The sequence below is a fragment of the Tribolium castaneum genome, chromosome 3 (genome assembly GCF_031307605.1).
Source record: "Tribolium castaneum strain GA2 chromosome 3, icTriCast1.1, whole genome shotgun sequence".
Taxonomy (NCBI): domain Eukaryota; kingdom Metazoa; phylum Arthropoda; class Insecta; order Coleoptera; family Tenebrionidae; genus Tribolium; species Tribolium castaneum.
In genome coordinates, this window is record NC_087396.1 from 13607676 (window position 1) to 13624808 (window position 17133).

At 37.1% G+C, this 17133-nt stretch overlaps 3 protein-coding genes across 11 annotated transcripts in view; all 3 read right to left on the minus strand.

Moving 5' to 3' along the window:
• Nucleotides 1-1283: 1283 nt before the first annotated feature.
• Nucleotides 1284-4132, minus strand: GAA1 (Glycosylphosphatidylinositol anchor attachment 1). The gene is made up of 5 exons (XM_970172.5): nt 3617-4132; nt 3407-3566; nt 2625-3019; nt 2364-2577; nt 1284-2199 (listed from the first exon to the last, which is right to left on the minus strand). The coding sequence occupies exons 1-5, from the start codon at nt 3974-3976 to the stop codon at nt 1319-1321; spliced, it is 2010 nt and encodes a 669-aa protein (XP_975265.1). The 5' UTR covers nt 3977-4132; the 3' UTR covers nt 1284-1318.
• A 95-nt stretch (nt 4133-4227) lies between these two features.
• Nucleotides 4228-8357, minus strand: LOC664166 (zinc finger protein PLAG1). Of its 4 annotated transcripts, none has more exons than XM_015982053.2 (3): nt 7858-8198; nt 7528-7778; nt 4228-6899 (listed from the first exon to the last, which is right to left on the minus strand). In XM_015982053.2, the coding sequence occupies exon 3, from the start codon at nt 6871-6873 to the stop codon at nt 5269-5271; it is 1605 nt and encodes a 534-aa protein (XP_015837539.1). In that variant the 5' UTR covers nt 6874-6899; nt 7528-7778; nt 7858-8198; the 3' UTR covers nt 4228-5268. The 4 variants fall into 4 exon arrangements, 3 of the variants coding, with proteins under 3 accessions (XP_015837539.1, XP_064212022.1, XP_975272.1); XR_010333632.1 differs by lacking the exon at nt 4228-6899 and adding an exon at nt 6911-7463 and having other exon boundaries at nt 7858-8357; XM_064355952.1 differs by lacking the exon at nt 7528-7778 and having other exon boundaries at nt 7950-8198.
• Nucleotides 8358-8693: 336 nt separating this feature from the next.
• The window catches only part of LOC664176 (uncharacterized protein), a 34555-nt gene continuing 26115 nt past the window's right edge, over nt 8694-17133 (minus strand). For 5 of the 6 annotated variants that reach the window (XM_015982138.2, XM_015982137.2, XM_015982140.2 and 2 more), the window contains 9 exons: nt 14832-15045; nt 11592-11686; nt 11036-11542; nt 10760-10987; nt 10491-10711; nt 9967-10443; nt 9561-9916; nt 9312-9517; nt 8694-9264 (listed from right to left, as the gene is read on the minus strand). In XM_015982138.2, the coding sequence (XP_015837624.1) occupies nt 9127-9264; nt 9312-9517; nt 9561-9916; nt 9967-10443; nt 10491-10711; nt 10760-10987; nt 11036-11542; nt 11592-11686; nt 14832-15045 (2442 nt within the window). In that variant the 3' untranslated portion in view covers nt 8694-9126. Of the gene's footprint in view, nt 9265-9311; nt 9518-9560; nt 9917-9966; nt 10444-10490; nt 10712-10759; nt 10988-11035; nt 11543-11591; nt 11687-14831; nt 15046-15108; nt 15632-17133 lie in introns of those variants that run through there. The other variant, XM_970189.4, reaches the window with a different exon arrangement.

Here is a 17133-nt window from a genome sequence, read left to right on the forward strand (position 1 = left end):
TCTCTCCTTTGAGAAAAGAGTACGTTTTATTATGAATTTAGAAAAAACAGTATTTGATATTCTGCAAGTTGATTATTTTGGTTGTTTTAGAATTTTTGAGCGTTAAGTGGTACTTACTTTGTTAGGACTAAATATCGATGCGTCTCATAATACTTTTCCCTCGACAACTGTCGCAATATAATTAATATAATATAAATATAATTAATTGTTCAAATAACAAATTACGCAAAAAAACATTGAAAAAGATTTTATGCATGTTACAGATGAATGGCGCATTTATCAGCTTTAACAGTTTATTAATATACATGAAAACTGACGCCAAAGGAAAAATCATGCCGCAATAATGAAAATTTCAAAACTGATTGCTTTATTTCTCCTGGTAGTAAATTTTTTATTAATAATTCTTATGTATTTTTCACAATTTTTTATTTATGGTCAGTTTAATTTTATTTATTAGTTTGTTGTTTGCCGTTGGCGCAAAAAGACGCCGCATAAACTAGTTAAATAAAATAAAAATCAACATTTTCTACGTACATTACTAGGTGAAGTGAACAGTGCATGTTTTGGAGTTCTCAATAGACATGTAGTCTAATATTAATAAGTATACGATTTTTTATTTTTGTGCAAAACCTCATTTTTAGAAATTACACTAATTTATAAAGTTTTCAATAAAAAAGCTTTAAAAATATAATGAGAATATGTATTTAACGGTTGAAGTGAAAATTAATGTGTTATAAACAAAAAATACTTTTATTTGTAAAGAACAATTGCAGGTTTTGCATTTTTGAAATGAATATATTTATTGTTTTTCTGGTTATCGCCAAAGTAGTGCGTGAATGTGATTTTCAAGAACATTTTTATAACATATTGGATAAGTATTTTAATTATCATTTGCATTGCGAATTAATCCCTTAATTAAAACAAACCTGTTTGAATAAACATTATGTTCAGAATTATTAGTGTTTATATGCGGTAAATTTTTCAGAAAATAAATATTTCGACCAATACCGGTACTAATTAGCGGCAAATTGTTTTTCGTTTTTCTAAACAAACAAATCTCATTCTTTCTAACAAAAAAAATCGATTTGGCATAGTTGAAAACAGCTCCCCACTCCTGCCGGTGAAAGCGGAAAAATTAATCTTAAACAGCCGAATTCCCTCATTTGCTGCAAGTGAAATGTGTCAAGGTTCAACCTTTTATAAAGTTTGCTTCCCAATTTTCCACCCAGAACTTAATAAAACGGTTGAAAGGTTTAATGGAGTGTATAATCTCAAACAAGTGATTAAAAATCCAACACTTTATTAAAAAAAAGTACATTTAATCGATTTTCTTCTTTGGAATGTCCTGCGGCACTTTCGCAAACGCAACGATCCAGAAACACAACCAGTTGGAAATAAAAACACTAGTAACGACGCTAAAGAGCCAATTTCCATAAATCATAGAATCCACTATACTGAAAACGATTGCCTGTTGAGTCGCCGCTACGCCCCTATGAAAATTATCTTCGAATTTTTCACCGGGGAACATGAAAAATGTGTATACTAACACGGTAGCGGTAAGCACGACTAGAGGATGTGCCAGCAACCACACAATTTTTTTGATGGCAGAGCATAGCCTACACCGCGTAATCCCGATAATTAGAGCCAACGGTACATAAATAATGGCGCAAAATAATGCCAGAGAAAAATTATTCATGGAAACGCAAATTAAAGTTGTGCCTAATTCCAAAAGCGATAAAATATTTAACACCGACATACTCTTCTCGCAAGCTTTGAAGGGGATAAAAAGCGGCATTGTTAGCAACACCACAGATATGGCTATAAACCCGTAAAACAAAGACGCATCGGTTGAGTAATTATATTGGCCACCTAGCGTCGTTAATAGCTGAGGGCTGTTCATAATCAATACCCCCAGAACATGAGACATTAGAAATACGCAAAGGATTGAAATAAAGTTAACGGAATCGGGATCTGGAGGGTTGTGAGTTTGAATTTCGGTCTGGAATCGCGTTTCCATTTCTTTCCAATAATTTTTCGAATCGCGCGGTTTCACGCTGCTCTTGACTTGTTTTTTCGTCTCGGGGGTTTTTGTCTTCTCGTCTTCCGTCTCCGCTTGGTTCTCCTGAAGTTGGCACCAATTGGCGCATGCTTTGATGAAGAGAGCCCCCGCAATCAAACAGATAGCAGGCATGTATAGCCCTAAGTTCAGATGTTTATTAGACCCCTTATTTTTGTACAAAGTGATCAAAATTCAATGTGATATCACGTTTACACTAGGGCCAACTAAAAATAACTACTGCCAACACAAACAATTACTTTTGACCACTTTGTATAAAAAAAATTGTGCAAAAAAAGTTATTTACCAATTGAAATAAATCTCTCTGATGAAGGTAACAAGTAGAAGAAAAAGCTTTGATGGAAACGCTCTAAAAGGTTATTCAAGCTACGGAATATCCCTTCAATAATGCGGCCCACAATTGGGAATCCGGCTTTATTGCCCCCTTTTAAGGGGGTGCTTTCAAGAGTCAGGGCTTCTATGCCAAAACGGTGATAAAGGCCATGATTTCCATTTGGTATCTAAAATTTTTTACTTAAAATTTTCTCACACAATAAGTGATGTGTACCCCGGTAGCCTGAGTTGAAATCATGGCTAATAAAGTCTGGAATGAGTAAAACCAGTCGTTTACGGGATCTTTCAAGTGTTTGTTGGGCCTGTTTTTAAAAGTATGCGGTACTCCCTCTTTGAGCAGCATTTTAGCGGCTAAGTTAAACAAATCCAAGTTGGGCAGTTGACCATTTAAACCTTCAATTTTGATATCCACTTGGCTAATTGCCGTTTCGTGCAATTCTAAATTAATAGCGGCTTGTATGGCACCTGCACGTCCCTTAATGTCACCATGGTCTAAAGTACCGTCATTGCCACAGGCTACTCCATGGTAGGCTTCCAGCCAAGCTTGCATTCCTAACTGCTCGTGTTCAGTAATTAAAAATATAATATCCTTGGCCCAATATTTCTCTCCTAGAAGAATATCCTGAAGGACAAATGCATACACAAGTACACAAGTGTCTAGAAAAAAACGCCAAAAATTTGAAGGAGCGATGCCGTAGGAATTCCTAGACTAAGGACTCCCACACATTAATTTATTCATGATACTACATGTACTACATGTAGATTTTCTAAACCAAAAAAAAATAAATAAAAAATAGTACGACAGAGTAAAATTAATCTAAATCTAACTCGTGTCTTAATAGTCATCATTGCAATGCTCGTTGATTTAATTTTAATAATTTTATAAAAATTTAAAACATGGGTACCCATTAGAGATTTTTCCGATATTAATTTAAAAAACCACCCCCTCATAACTTTTGCGTTTTTCCCCGCACCCTGAACAATAAATCGACATACTATTGGCAAACTTGGCAAATGCCAACATTATGGCAATGGAAGGTGCGGTGGTGGCGTGGACGCTCAAAGGGGGTCTATATGGCACACTTAAGACTAAAGCTTCAGTGCTGGAAGCCCGTGCCGCTCGTAAAATACCATAAACGTTTTTACCAACAAATTTCTAAAAAAACATTAAATATTCAACCGCCAAGTTTTGTTAGAAGTAATTACTTGGGGTTTTCCCAGCGGATAATTCAGTGTAAAGTTGTGAGTGTAGGTATCTAATCCAATTTGCTTCATTTTGGCTAAAAGCCAGGGATACGGAATGGAGTCTTCGTATTTCTTCATTTCGTCCAAAAGCTCGCTGTGGTAAGTTTTTGCGATTGCGTCTTCCCGAAACTCTGATTTGACGAGTCCTGGCAAAAGGGCGTTTTCGGAAAAATACGTCCCTGCGTTCATGGGGGTGTACGCAAGGGAACAGAACCAACCGATTCCGCCTATGTATAGCAAGACACATAGTTTTGTGTAATATTTAAGAAGGGCTTTGGTTAGTTTTCCCTGACCGGCACTGGGATCTGTTAGCAAACCCATCGTGACTTAAACTTTATCCAAAAAAGAGCTGGAATTGAAACTTCACAGTCAAAATTAGCCACTAATTACATTACAGGAGCCGTTTAGATAATTTTTGTTTACATTAACATAACCTTAGAGTAGATAACTTGACGTTTGGTTGCTACCAACGCAACTGTCTAAAAAAACACCAGCGGTTTAAAACTGCCCGCCTTTGAAGCCACAAACGAAGTGGCCAAGATAAAGGGGTAATTTTAAAATAAACTCGGATGTGAATATATAAATAATACTATAATTTCATGTATAAAAATAAAATGTACATATTTTAAAATAGACTCATATGAATAATTATATACATTGGTAAAATATATTACTTTTTATAATATACAGTATGTATAAAAAACTATGTTTTAACATCATACAGATAGACTTACAACTATGACTAGCTGATTGTACAGCAATGAATTGTTGCAAAATGAGGTAGATTATTTCATTAGTATCGGAAAATGTAAACTGAAAGAATTAGTGTGTCATTGACTTTTGGCTACGTTGGATATCACACCTGTTTCATAATAAATTAAATTTAATTTAGCCACGAGTCAATGAAATTTCCAATTTTGTACTTGATCGTGTTAAGTGGTGAAAGTACTTTTTACAGATATGCTTGATTGGTAAAATTTAACAATAGAAAATATCTAATAATTCTCATAGCATAACAATAATATACAATAATTGTCAATTGTTTTCAGATGGATTTTAGCACCAGTGGTAAATAACTTTGGAAACAATTTAACAAATAAATATAAATTTACAACACAACATATTAAGTGTTTCTCAGATCAAATTATGCCTAATATCGTTATAACAATTGCACGTAGCATACAATTCAATTATCCCGTTCCACGTAAGTACTCCTTTTCTTCTCAACCGATTATGTGAAACTCTATTGTAACATAATTTTGAGTAAAAGTCAAACAGCTGTGCAATTGTCGAAACAAACGTAAAATAATTTAGCAACATAAACAATATTTTTGTAAAATCTCAATAACGTTATTAATTTTTGGCAATATTCACACGTTAATGAGCTGCCTAAATGAATAAAGAAGACGAGAACAATTTTAGCAAGACTAGAACAATACATGTTTGAATCTGGTTACGTATCCTGGTAACTTTTTTGGAATTGGTGAAAATATTGCCAATCGAAAAAGGTTATAATTTCAGTTGGTAACTTAACATACCATACAATGATAATTTAGCTGTGTGCCACCTATTTTACGAACACAATTATGGTATGCATATCTTGTAGAAAGATATTACGGAGGAGGTGGAGGAGGAGGTTGAAAAGTTTGACTAAACCCGGGCAGAGGTAAATTTTTATCTTCCGACGGTTCTAGCAGTCTTTGTAATTCAGGATTATTTAAAACACTTTGACCTAGTATTTCCTCGTCAGGGTCAGTTAAACTCTCTCCTATCATCGAAGGTTCCCCAATTTCCTCCAAAATCGTGCTTCCCAAGTCTTTTAGTTCTTCCTGTGACTCCGGCGAGGGCAGAAACGTTAAATTCCCCTCCGTGTCCGGCTCCAAAAACCGCGTCAACGGATCGAAAGTCTCCTCTTGCAATATGCTACTCACATCTTCAAACGATAGATCAATTTGTTCGGGATTTGAAAGACTGCTTTCGAAAAATTCGGATTTGATCTCCGGGTCGGTTTTAATCACTAATTCTGGCTTGACGATCGTTTCTGGAATCTCACTTTTAATGGCAGTTTCGAAGTCTTCCGGCGGTACGTTTTTCGAATGTGACTTTTTAATGTGTCTAACTAGATGGTCCTTCCGGCCGAACCTCTGCGGACAGAACTGGCATAAAAAATCGCGCATGCCTGTGTGTACAACTAGGTGTCGTCTGACGTCCTTTTTCGTGAAGAACTTTCGGTCGCAGTGCTCGCAAGTGAACTTCTTTTCGTTCGGATTCTTGACGGTTCGGCTCCCGGCGTGAATCTTCAAATGGTAGAGGATCTCCTCTTTCGTTGAAAACACACTCGAACATATCTGGCACTGTAAGCTGCCCTCTTCGGCCGCGTGGAGCGCGAGGTGTTTTCGGTAGCTCATCAGCGACGTGTACTCCTTTTTGCAATCGGCTTTTTCACAAACGTACACCTTTTTACTGGGACTGTGGACCTTGATGTGGTTCTTAAGGTGGTCTTTCCTGTGAAAAGTCCGTTCACAAACTGTACAACTGAACGGTTTCCGGTCTGAGTGGATCAAGACGTGTCTAACTAACTTAAATTTTGAACTAAACGACTTCTTGCAGTGCTCGCATTTGAACGGCGACGTGCCCGAATGGATCTGTTGGTGCTTTGTTAACTTATCAATGGTGGCGAAATTCTTCTGACAAACGGGACACGAGTGGCCCTTTTTCTGGATCTGCGACGACTTCTTTGTTCTTTTCACGCTCAGTTTCGTCTTCGTTTTTTGCGTTTGCAGCCCTGAAGGTCCCGGTTCGTCTAAGCTGAGGAATGTTTTCGGTTTCGGTGTCATTACCGGATGATATATCGTTTGCAAGTTCTCTGAAACGCTCGGGTAGTGCTTTGTCTGGGTGTAGTAGTCTTCCATGTGGGCTTGGCCTAGCGCCCCCATGGTCGTCGACTGGAAGGTCTCCGGTTTTCCTGCGGTTTGAGACAGTGACGGGTGGATGTTGATGGCAGCGAACGTCTCAAATTGCGGTAATCTACTGATCATCCCCATTGTGGCTGAAGTGCTCGGCTGTGGCAGTGGAGGAATTACTGGACTTTCGGCTGTTGGTGTCGATGTTGAAGCAGTGGCTGCTGTTGTTGTGGGAGAGACGCTTTCTTGATCGGGATCCAGCTGGCTTCCTTGTACTACCTTTCCGATTTTCGCCTTATCGCCTGGTGTTCCCATGGCGATACCAGTATGGGCAACATCATCTACGAAAAAACAAACCTTGCTCACACACTACGTCACCAGCTAAATTTCGAAAATTCTAATCACGCTGAATAATAGAATGCTGATAACATTGATAAAAACCTAATCAATTTTCCTAGAATCAGCCAACTATTAAATAACGATAGTCTTTACTAACTTTAAACTGTTATCCCTATTATTCCCAGGGTGAAATATTACGTTAAACCGTCAAGGTCAGCCCTCGCTTTAACAAATCAAACACGATTTCCACTTTATTACTTTGCGTTAATTTTTATTGCCAAAAACAAACTCCCATCCAATGGAGATTAGCACCAGGATGTTACGACCGTGGAATCGAAGAATTTGGTTTTATTTAACACGACCGCCTCACGTTTTTTTATAACAGGGTACATCTGTTTTGCATGAAAATAAGGTCAAGGAAAGTGTAATAAAAGACTTGCTTTTCCGCGTTTGCTTTCGGTGCAGAGTAATTTTTCCGCTTGTGGGTGTGAAGAAGCCCTTGGTAGTGAGTAATTTAGATTTCTAATTTGGCACAGCTGCCGCTGGACGCTGAAGTTCAGTGTTATCTGAATAAATTTGGGAATGTTTGAGGCGAATGAAATGCCACGAATTGTCGTAACTTTCACTTACAGGCGGTTGAAATTTTGGTTTTTCTCCATATAGGTTCAGGAATCTACTGATCTGAATGTGCTCAATGCAAATAAAGCGACGTCGTCGCTTCTGAAAGTGATAGGTGTTTAATGTTGGTCTGAGTCCAATATGGTAACAGGGAAATGGGCCTGTGAGGCCGCGATGGTTCGTGTATTGGGGAAAAGATAAATTCGGCGGTGTGATAATAAAGCATTATCTCTGTCTGTGGTATTTAGGTCGCAAAAACGGATCTAAACCAAAAATGTACTTTCTATTAAAATGTCAGCTGTCATTGTAGCAACACAAGGAAAAAATTAAATTGGTACTTACAATACTGTGTTATGTACGGCAATCACTATCCAAACACTTTGTAGGACATGAGGAACAGCTTTTTTTACTATGGATATTTAATTTCGACTTACACTGAATAACATTTTTCACAATATTTTATCTTGAATTGCCCTTCGATAATGATTATCATCTGATAAGAGATTGCAACAATTGGTGTCATTAATGCACTTCTGTTTTATTACGAGGAGGATATTGTTTTACTCGCTTTTCTCGAGTTTTTAGACACAGTTTTATTATTACGAATACACGCAATTATGTAAACACAAACGTCACTGTCAAGGAGCCATATTGAATATTTTAGTTATTTTGTCAAGGTGAATGGAGAATCAGATGGTTTTTGGGTTGGCAGCGCGAGCACAGGTAACCCGCTGGAATTCCCCTTATCTTCACCTTTTATCATTATCTTTTTTTGGAGAATATTGCATTTAAATGTACAATTTCTCGTAGAGTCACATTTTCATTGATAAACAACAAGCAACAAATTGTGAAAGTTTACCATAACGTGTCTCTACAAACTTAAATATCCCTAGAAAGTATGAATGAAACTTTTTTCTTTTAACACTTTCCAGAGATAATCCCATGATTATGATTGCCTTAATAGTGATAACGTATATCACTGAGATTATTGCATAACTTTATTCTTGCGTAACGTGATTTTTATGATGACTTAAGTAAAAAAGTGTTATACCGGTTATTCCCATAAAATTTCTCGTATCGCTTTTTTTTCAGTGCCTATTGTTATTTAATTAGTAGGCACGGTATGTGGGTATATTTAATGACATTTTGGATTGTCTAGTAATTTAAATGTGAGATGATTTATGAATAAATTTAACATTTATTTGGCTTTGGTGTCACATTGAAGTCAGTACATATCGTACAAATATAACATTATTAACAATGAGTATGATATAGTTACATATGTTCAGCAACAAAAAATATAATATGTTATACTCACTTTAACGATTAACGATAAAGCTAAGGTTAGGCACATATATACATTTATAATATCGTAAAAAACTGGAATGCGGCAAACTTCAGTTACACTATCTGTCGACGCAAAATGACCGATAAACATATAACAAACAAGGGTATAACTATACAAAATTTCACATTCCAAATGCAGGGAAGATGGACGTTTTCAAGCTTGAAGCACCCAAATTTTGAGTAATTTTTTGTATAAAAAATGTGTTCGATCCAAAGGGTAACCGGTTAATTTTCTGTATAACAATAAGGGGCTGTTGTAACAATTTACTGTATAAAAAAACTTGAATCATCGTTCCAATCATCAATGATGGGCCCGAAAGAATCGTTAAAAAACTGATCGATTTCTTTGTACATATGGATAAGAGATTTTCTGGAAAACTCGTGACCTTCATCGGGATACACCTAAAACTCTCGATCAAAAATGCACCAAAAACAAACTTTAATAATACCAGCTGCTGGAACAGCACCTCTTGCTCGATCAAAGCCCTGGCAAACAGCAACGCGTGTTGTGGGGTTACCGAAGTGTCGGCGGACCCGTGGATGAGCAAAAACCGGCGCTCGTTTAAATTACCGGCCCTCATCGTCAAGTCCGCGTTTTCGTAATCGTGGAGATGTCTTGACGGGATTCCCAAATATTTTTCCGTAAAATAAGAATCTAGAAAACACATTACGTTTGGAAACGTTCGGCTGTAACTTACTGTGGTATCGCCAGTTGGTTATGGGTGAGATGCTGACTGAACAGTTGATAACTTGGTAAAAGTCTTCAAGCAGCATCATTGTTGCGACATATCCGCCGTAGCCTTTCCCAACGGTGCAGATTTTAGTCCTATCGATGAATTTAAACGTGTCTCTTAGATAAGTCAGGACGGCCAGTTGGTCCTGAACTTCGACAGAACCGATTTTGTGTTGAATTTCTCGTCTCATTCGGACCCCTTGAAACCCTGATCCTCTAGCGTCGATTTTTGCGGCTATGTAGTTTCGGGTACTGGCGAGGTACCACGGCCAGGACAACTCCCACTGTTGGGAGACGGTTTGAGAGGAAGGTGAAGCGTCACTGAAATATTTTAATGTGGTTTAGGTAGCAATGAATGATGTGCGACTTACACCAAAAGAATGAGCGGAAAAGTCACTTCTTCGTACTCCCGCAAAATCGGCGGTAGGTACAACCTGACTTGGGCTCTGTACCCGTCCTCTATCTCCACTTGTATCGTTTTGATTTGAGGCGCTGAAAGATTTTTGACCTTCCGTGTGAGTTTCACGCTAGCGTCTAAAACCGCAAGTCTCGTATTTGTGGCAGTTTCTACTAGAAAAACTACAGGAATGTTTGGTCCCAGACACTCTTGAATGTAGTATTTGTAGTTTTTGCTGAAAATGATGTTGTTGAAGTCGCAGGCGTAATTCCCGAGCAAGCTGTTGTTAATCATGGTTTCGTTCATGTTGTCTTGAAAATAGACGTAAGTGACGTTGGGGTCGATTCGCGGCTGACAAGTCATGCAAGTCCATTGTTGTGAGGAGTTTGTATCGCCTATTTTGAACAAGTGCCGAACTCCCGGCGCGTTCTCATTTGTCGCCAGGGCATATCTGGAACGAGATCAGTCACACAACCGGAATAATAAAATCAGCCTTACATTAGGTTCTTCGGCTCGTCCCACGCGAGAATGCGACTTAATTCAAAAGCACCGTGTGTCAAGGGGATCACGTTGTTGTTGAAAAGCAAACAAGCGTGCATATAATGGCCATTATCGCCGTCTTTCACCGGGAGTCTAACCAAAGCCTGATTTCCATTATGCGAGAAAACCGGGTGAAAAATTCGCTCGGACCAGCCGATGTGTTCCCGTTCAATGTGAAACTGGAAAAGCTCCAACGTCGAAGCAGTCATTAATCACCCTTGACTTACATCAGTGCAGTTGTAATTGTTCTGGGGCTTGCATGTTAGTATGACCGAAACGTTCTGATGTCTGTTTAACCAAATTATCGCAACATTCTGCTCCCCGAGGAAGCTGGCGCTAGTTATATAACTTCCAATTTCCACACTGTTTGTTGGCTTTAGCTCCACGGGGAACAGATACTTCGGCCTAGTTAAATTGACCATCCAGACGGTTACGTCAGGATTCGGGGTTTCCACCTATCAAAGCAGCTTTATATTTTGATACTGGAAAGAGCGCTGTCTTACTGTGGGAAACCTGAACGATTTTATTCGCGGATAAGTGACTTTGGGGTTGCCACTGTCGTACCAAGGGTATTTGTACTCTCCCACTTGAGTGTCGTTGAAGGTAATATAGAGCAGATATAAGCTATTTGGCGAGAACCACACGGTGTGGGAAGTTTTGAGTATTTCATTTTCGTACAGCCAATCCGGGACCCCATTATACACGAGGCTGGGCTTTCCGGTGCTGGTTATTCTACAAACTAAATCCTTCTCGACTTTTGGTTTGTAATAAATGTCGTTATCGTGGACAAACACCACGCCTGTGCCATCAGGGGACCACGCGGCGTATTGCAGGAATGGAGCCCTGTCGTCGAGCTCTTTCGGCGACAGGGGCTTTCGTATTCTTGTCTGAATTTCGTAAATGTAATATTTCGCCAACGTGGTGAATTTGTAAATTTTTGTCACTTCGCATATGAGGAGGACGAACCGCAAGTCGCTCGAAATTCTGAAATCGACTGCATCGTATTGTCTCTAAAAATGTTTTGTTTTAACACGTTTTTATGTTTTTTTTTAAACCTACAAAAGTAGAATTTGTCATAATTATTCTCGTAGTTAAGTTGTCGGCGTTGTATAATGTGACTCCCCCGTGTTCATCTTTGTAGACAAACTCGGATTCTGGAAAAGAAGTATTGAATTAATTTCGTTTCCCCAAGCGGCATAATTCAGATATGTCAATTTTATGATTATGCAGGGTTTCAGGAAATTGGCCAAGTTGTTTTCATGCAGGAAAGTTTCTTATTGACTGAATTTCAGCCTGATCAAAACATCTAAAACGAGCTTTATCAAAACAAACTTTGGGTCAGGGTAAATTAACTATTCAGGTTTATGATTTATGAGCGCGCTTATGAAAATTATTTTAGGACGAAAATTTTTCTCCTTTAAACTTTAATTAAGTTTTATTTCTCAAAACTAAAACAGTACAGAGTTTATGGTCGTTTTAATAACACATTTTATTATTATTTATGTTTTTTCTTTCTTGTTATTTTAAATTATTTTAAATTTAGATAGGGAGAAGATAAAAATCAACATAAAAATAATCTGCCGTTTGAGGGCTTCGGGTGAGGGCCAAGTGCCAACATGAAATTGGCGTTTTCCCGCAAAGTTTGAATCAATGTTTGGGAATATTTTTGCAGCTTTCTAACGCTGCAATTAGTAAATATATTCGGCACCAAAGTAAGTACCCGATTTAGATATAATTTTTGAAGTATTTTGTATTGTTTTGCGCACAAAGTACAATTAGTTTCCCGCGGGCGGTTCGCATGCCGCAATGTGGACACAAACAGTTGCAAAAAAAACACCAGCCCCGCTTGTAAAACCACAAAACTAGAATACTGACCCACGCCATGACCACTTTTTGCACTTTTGAATGCTCTGGGAACAATTTCCACCGACTTTTCATCTTTTTTTGTCGGATTTTCCTGAAATGTCAAATGACAAATTGGAAAAGGTTCGCGCGCATGCGCACAATATTGGCAATTCTTTGAGAATTCGTCATTTGAACCTTTTTGACTAATATAAAAGAATTTCAATTCAACATTCCTCGTTTATTTCCTATTATTATCCCAATTTTGGTGTTTTTCATCTAGCAGATCGTCCAAGGGGGGCCTAGGGGGGTAGAAGTCAAAGAAAAACTGGAGATGTGAGACGCTCCAAGAACAAAGATAGACTCATCATTTTATGAATTAACGTATGGCGCGTAATGATTGTTGTAAAAGTTGTAAGAATTTTGATTGGGCCGTTTGAGGTCGGCCATCAAAATTTCGGAGAAAACCAATCACTTTAGTTTTTCTGATTCATTGAAGAATTATATTTCTGGATATGATTGGTCCCTTTGAGGTCGGCCATTAAAATTACGAGGAAAACCAATCACCATAGATTATTTGAAAAATTGTATTTTTGGACATGATTGGTCCATTTAAGGTCGGCCATTAAAATACAGTTAGAAACCAATCACTTTGAATTTTCGGGCTCATTCAATAATTTCATGAGAATGGTCAGTTTAAACATCAATGAATAAACCTCGTTTTTTTAAATGGCCTTCGTAATGCTTCTCTAAGTCAAAATTTTAGAAAAAAATTGGCAGCAGCTCATCTCAATTGCTACAAAATTTGTTTATTTATTGTTTTTGTAAATAAAAATTTCGTTGAAAAAAATTACGTGTTAATGTTGAAGTTTTGCCAAAAAAGCTTTTATTGATTTTTAATGCACCTCTGCCCGTTGAATACCTCAGGTTCCTTATATTATTTCTTGTGTCTAAATTAGCATAGAATTCATTCCCTGCTAAAAGAACAGTGGAAAATAATAAATAATAGTCAAAAAAGGCGTGAAGGATACAACGGACATCTATTATTATAACGATTTATATTTATAGATATTTAAATCTTTTTTAGTTTTCTCTATAGATTTATTTCTTCTTACTTTAAAAAACTAAAGAGTAATTTTCATTTTTTTGAGAAATCTTATTTAAGGGCTCCACAATTTTTAAGCCAGAAGACTCTAGTTAAGTTAACCCGTTTTCAGTATATTGTCATTCTAGAAATCCAATGTTTAGAGAACAAAATGAATTTGCATTTAATACGAATATTTTAATTTAATAAGGAACGATACCACTTAGTTGTGCTTTGTCTTGGGCTGAAAAATGGCCAATTTCCTTTACCACCATAAATCTTTTGCAGAAGAGAATGCACGGACGATCAAATAAATGTACTAAAGAACTTCAATTTTTATTTCTTATTTTTCACAAACCGGAAATTGTTACCTCTGTTATAAAGAAAAGTAAACTTACATAAGCCAACAGTGTAAACAAATTATTCCACCTATAAACGTAATATTACTAAAATTCTTATCAAGTAAATATACACAAGACGTTTATTAATTTTTGTTGAACTTCGGCCTCTAACAAAAATATAACACGAGTTTGTCAAATTGAGGGCAACTTTCGATGAGGATAAGTAAATTTACAACTTTTAAATGTTAGGATTTTAATTGGTTTCAGGATGTGATTCACAATATAATTGACGTAACTAGGTCATAAGCTAATTTCAATTATGGGTGTTGTTTATGAAAAATCTATACAGATTTTAGATAATACGCGGAAGCACAACTAAAAATATCTAGCCGCATACTTGTAGCTTTGTTCTCACTAATGTTATAATTTTTACACGGAATCCAGAAGCAATTTGTGTGTATAATAAATCTCTTTAACCTCATTAACTCAACAAAGCGTTCTGTTTTGTTTCCAAATCCCCATGGTGGGATTTCAATTAACCACACTCTCATAACGCACATTTTAACCAGGCAAAAATTCGAATTTTAGCCCGAAATATACGTAGATCATCCGCTTTATCTTATAAATACAAGAAAGGAAAAACCATGAAGATTCCCAGGCGAAACGTTTCTATAAGTAATCGATAACGTTACTACGGTAACCAGAAACTGTATGTAGGTATTTACATCATCAATCTTTGAACGCGAAAATAAGACGGATGATAAATATGTGTTTTTTCTGTTTAAAAAATATTATTAATGACAGACAGCACTGAAAGAACAGCCTTGCCCCGCAGCTAATCTAAAGGGAATTAATGATCATTGATCCTTGAGTGCCCTATTAGCAAAATTGCTCGTAGACGTCGTAAGAAAAGTGCGTTATCGGGGCAAACGATGCGGTAAAGTGTTCCCACCGATCGGATTTTGCGGTTTACCGAACACACGCACCTGCTTAATATTTGACGAGCACCTTCATCACTTTTAGGACATTTACCTGTGAGCCAGGTCCCGTTGAACCTGGCTGGGGGTGGAAGCTTGATGAAGATGTCTTCTAGGGAAGGTTTGTTGCCTTTGGACCTAGGCCCTTCTTCAGGCGGCGAGACCAGCACAATACTGAAAACAATTAGGCCGAGAACGGCGACTATCACTAGAAGGGCTATGAAGATGCCTCTCCAGTTCCTCTCGTTGGGGGAACTGACGACCAGTTCCTGAAATTATAAGACAATAATAATATTTGCTCGCACGAGATGATTGATTCGGGATGAATTTACCTCGACATAGGCGTACGGGGCGGCAATTTTAACTCGGTTAGAGCCTTTAGAATTACTCTTGGGTGGCTTTTCGTCTGGCTTAGGTTTCGACTCGACAGTCATTGCGTTATTGTCGTAAAAAATTGTGCGTCACATCAATCTCGTATAAAAATATAATTTATTAACACTAGTATTGCTTTCTTTAACACTTGAGGTTTACATTTGTAAAGACGGTTACAAAAAATACGCAGACGTTGCTACAAGTCTAAACATGGCGGTATATTATCAACAATAAGCACACTTATTATAAACATTCAACATTTAAGACACTTATTTGTTTAAAGTATAGTAGGAACGGCATTTATTCGCGGCTACATCAATGTTCGTATACGTTTTATTAACATTGAAAGCACCCTATTTTGATACGCAGTTGCTACAGTTTTGTACAATTATCAAAATATCTTATTTTTTCGATTCATTCGTTCGATTTATCGGCGAAAATAACGTTGCGATGCATACGAAACAACTGAAACACCCAAACTGTACGTTTAATGTAAAGCTCCGGTGGAAAGCCAATAGAAGCCAGATTTACAAAGGCAAAGCAAACTGTTTGCCGCACAAAAACAAGAGATTGTCTTACTGTCCTTGCAAGCTCGCCTCCGAAATCAACAATTTTGCGTTAATTATTGTTCAAATAATTCGGGACTGATAATTACATCAACCTTCTTTAAGAAAATTTGTTGCCTCGGCGGCCGGTAAGTGTTTGTAATTCATTTCATTTTTTTTGGCAAAGTAAACACCTCCCTTTGATAAATTTCTAAGCAATTAAGATTATAATTACAACGGAGCTATTCTCGTCACCTTTCCTTGTGCTTCAAAGCAGAATTATCTGGTTTGAATAATTAAAGCGTTGTTCACATTATGCAAATACCACCGTTTCGGTTTTGGAAAATTAAACATGAAAATAAACGTCGTCGCTTAGTTTCGTATGCAAAGAAAAGCTCATCTCAATTCATGAAATCGTCACCATCAAAATTGACAGGAAGCTGAAATTAAGCCGCTCTCAGCAGGAAAGCTCTGAAACTGAGCTTTTCAATATCGCCCTCTAATGACTGCCGCCAGAACAAACCAGCTTTTGCTTTCGACAAAAGAGGGAGTTCAAGTGCCTGGCTTTAATATTCTGTACTTTTACTGTTGAGGATCAGATGAAACTGATAAAAGATGACGTGATGCACGAACGAATTATCTGCCCGTTGATAAAAAATATAAAATGTAGTTAAATGTAATAAGAGCTTAAAGTTTTCCTAATTACTGCTCTCATCCAGTCTAGCGACTGAATTTTTTAATCACATCGGACTGTAAATGGGATGTACAACATGACAGGCCATGACACGAAATTAAAAACTCTGAAAATTTGACTTTGTGGTTCGTGCTCCGGTATTTGATAGAATTTCATTTCGTTTAATACCAGACAGGGAATTGACGCTTTCAGGATAATGGATTAATTAATTATTTGGCCTATTGATTTGCGTTAAAGTTTCTATTTATTTTTCATTTCAAGCGCTCCGTGTAGTGCAGCTTAAATTTATTTTGTTAGTTTTATAAATAAAATAAAACAATAATTTTATTTTATTTCACCGTTAATGTGACAGTCAATATTGCATTCTATTGCCAAATTCCAGGAAATAATATTTAAATGGAACTGCAATTAAAATTATTGTTATTTTAATTGCAGATAATTAATTGAGTTTATTGGGTGATTTGGGCAAAAATACTTCAAATTTGAAAACTGTTGTACCTGAAAAAGTGGTTTTAGAATTAAATTACACATTAACGAAAGTCAGTGCATTGTTCTAAACCATTATTATTTGGTTTTCGTGGGCTTAAATACCCTGAACTTTGGAAACGTGAACGGGGTTTTCACTTTTTTTCTCATTAGGTGGGAGGATACGGCACTAAAAGATCCTGCAAATGTTTGCGTGAGGAGCAAACACAAATTTAAACCCCATTATCGGGGATGATGCGTATCTCATATTCATTTAAAAA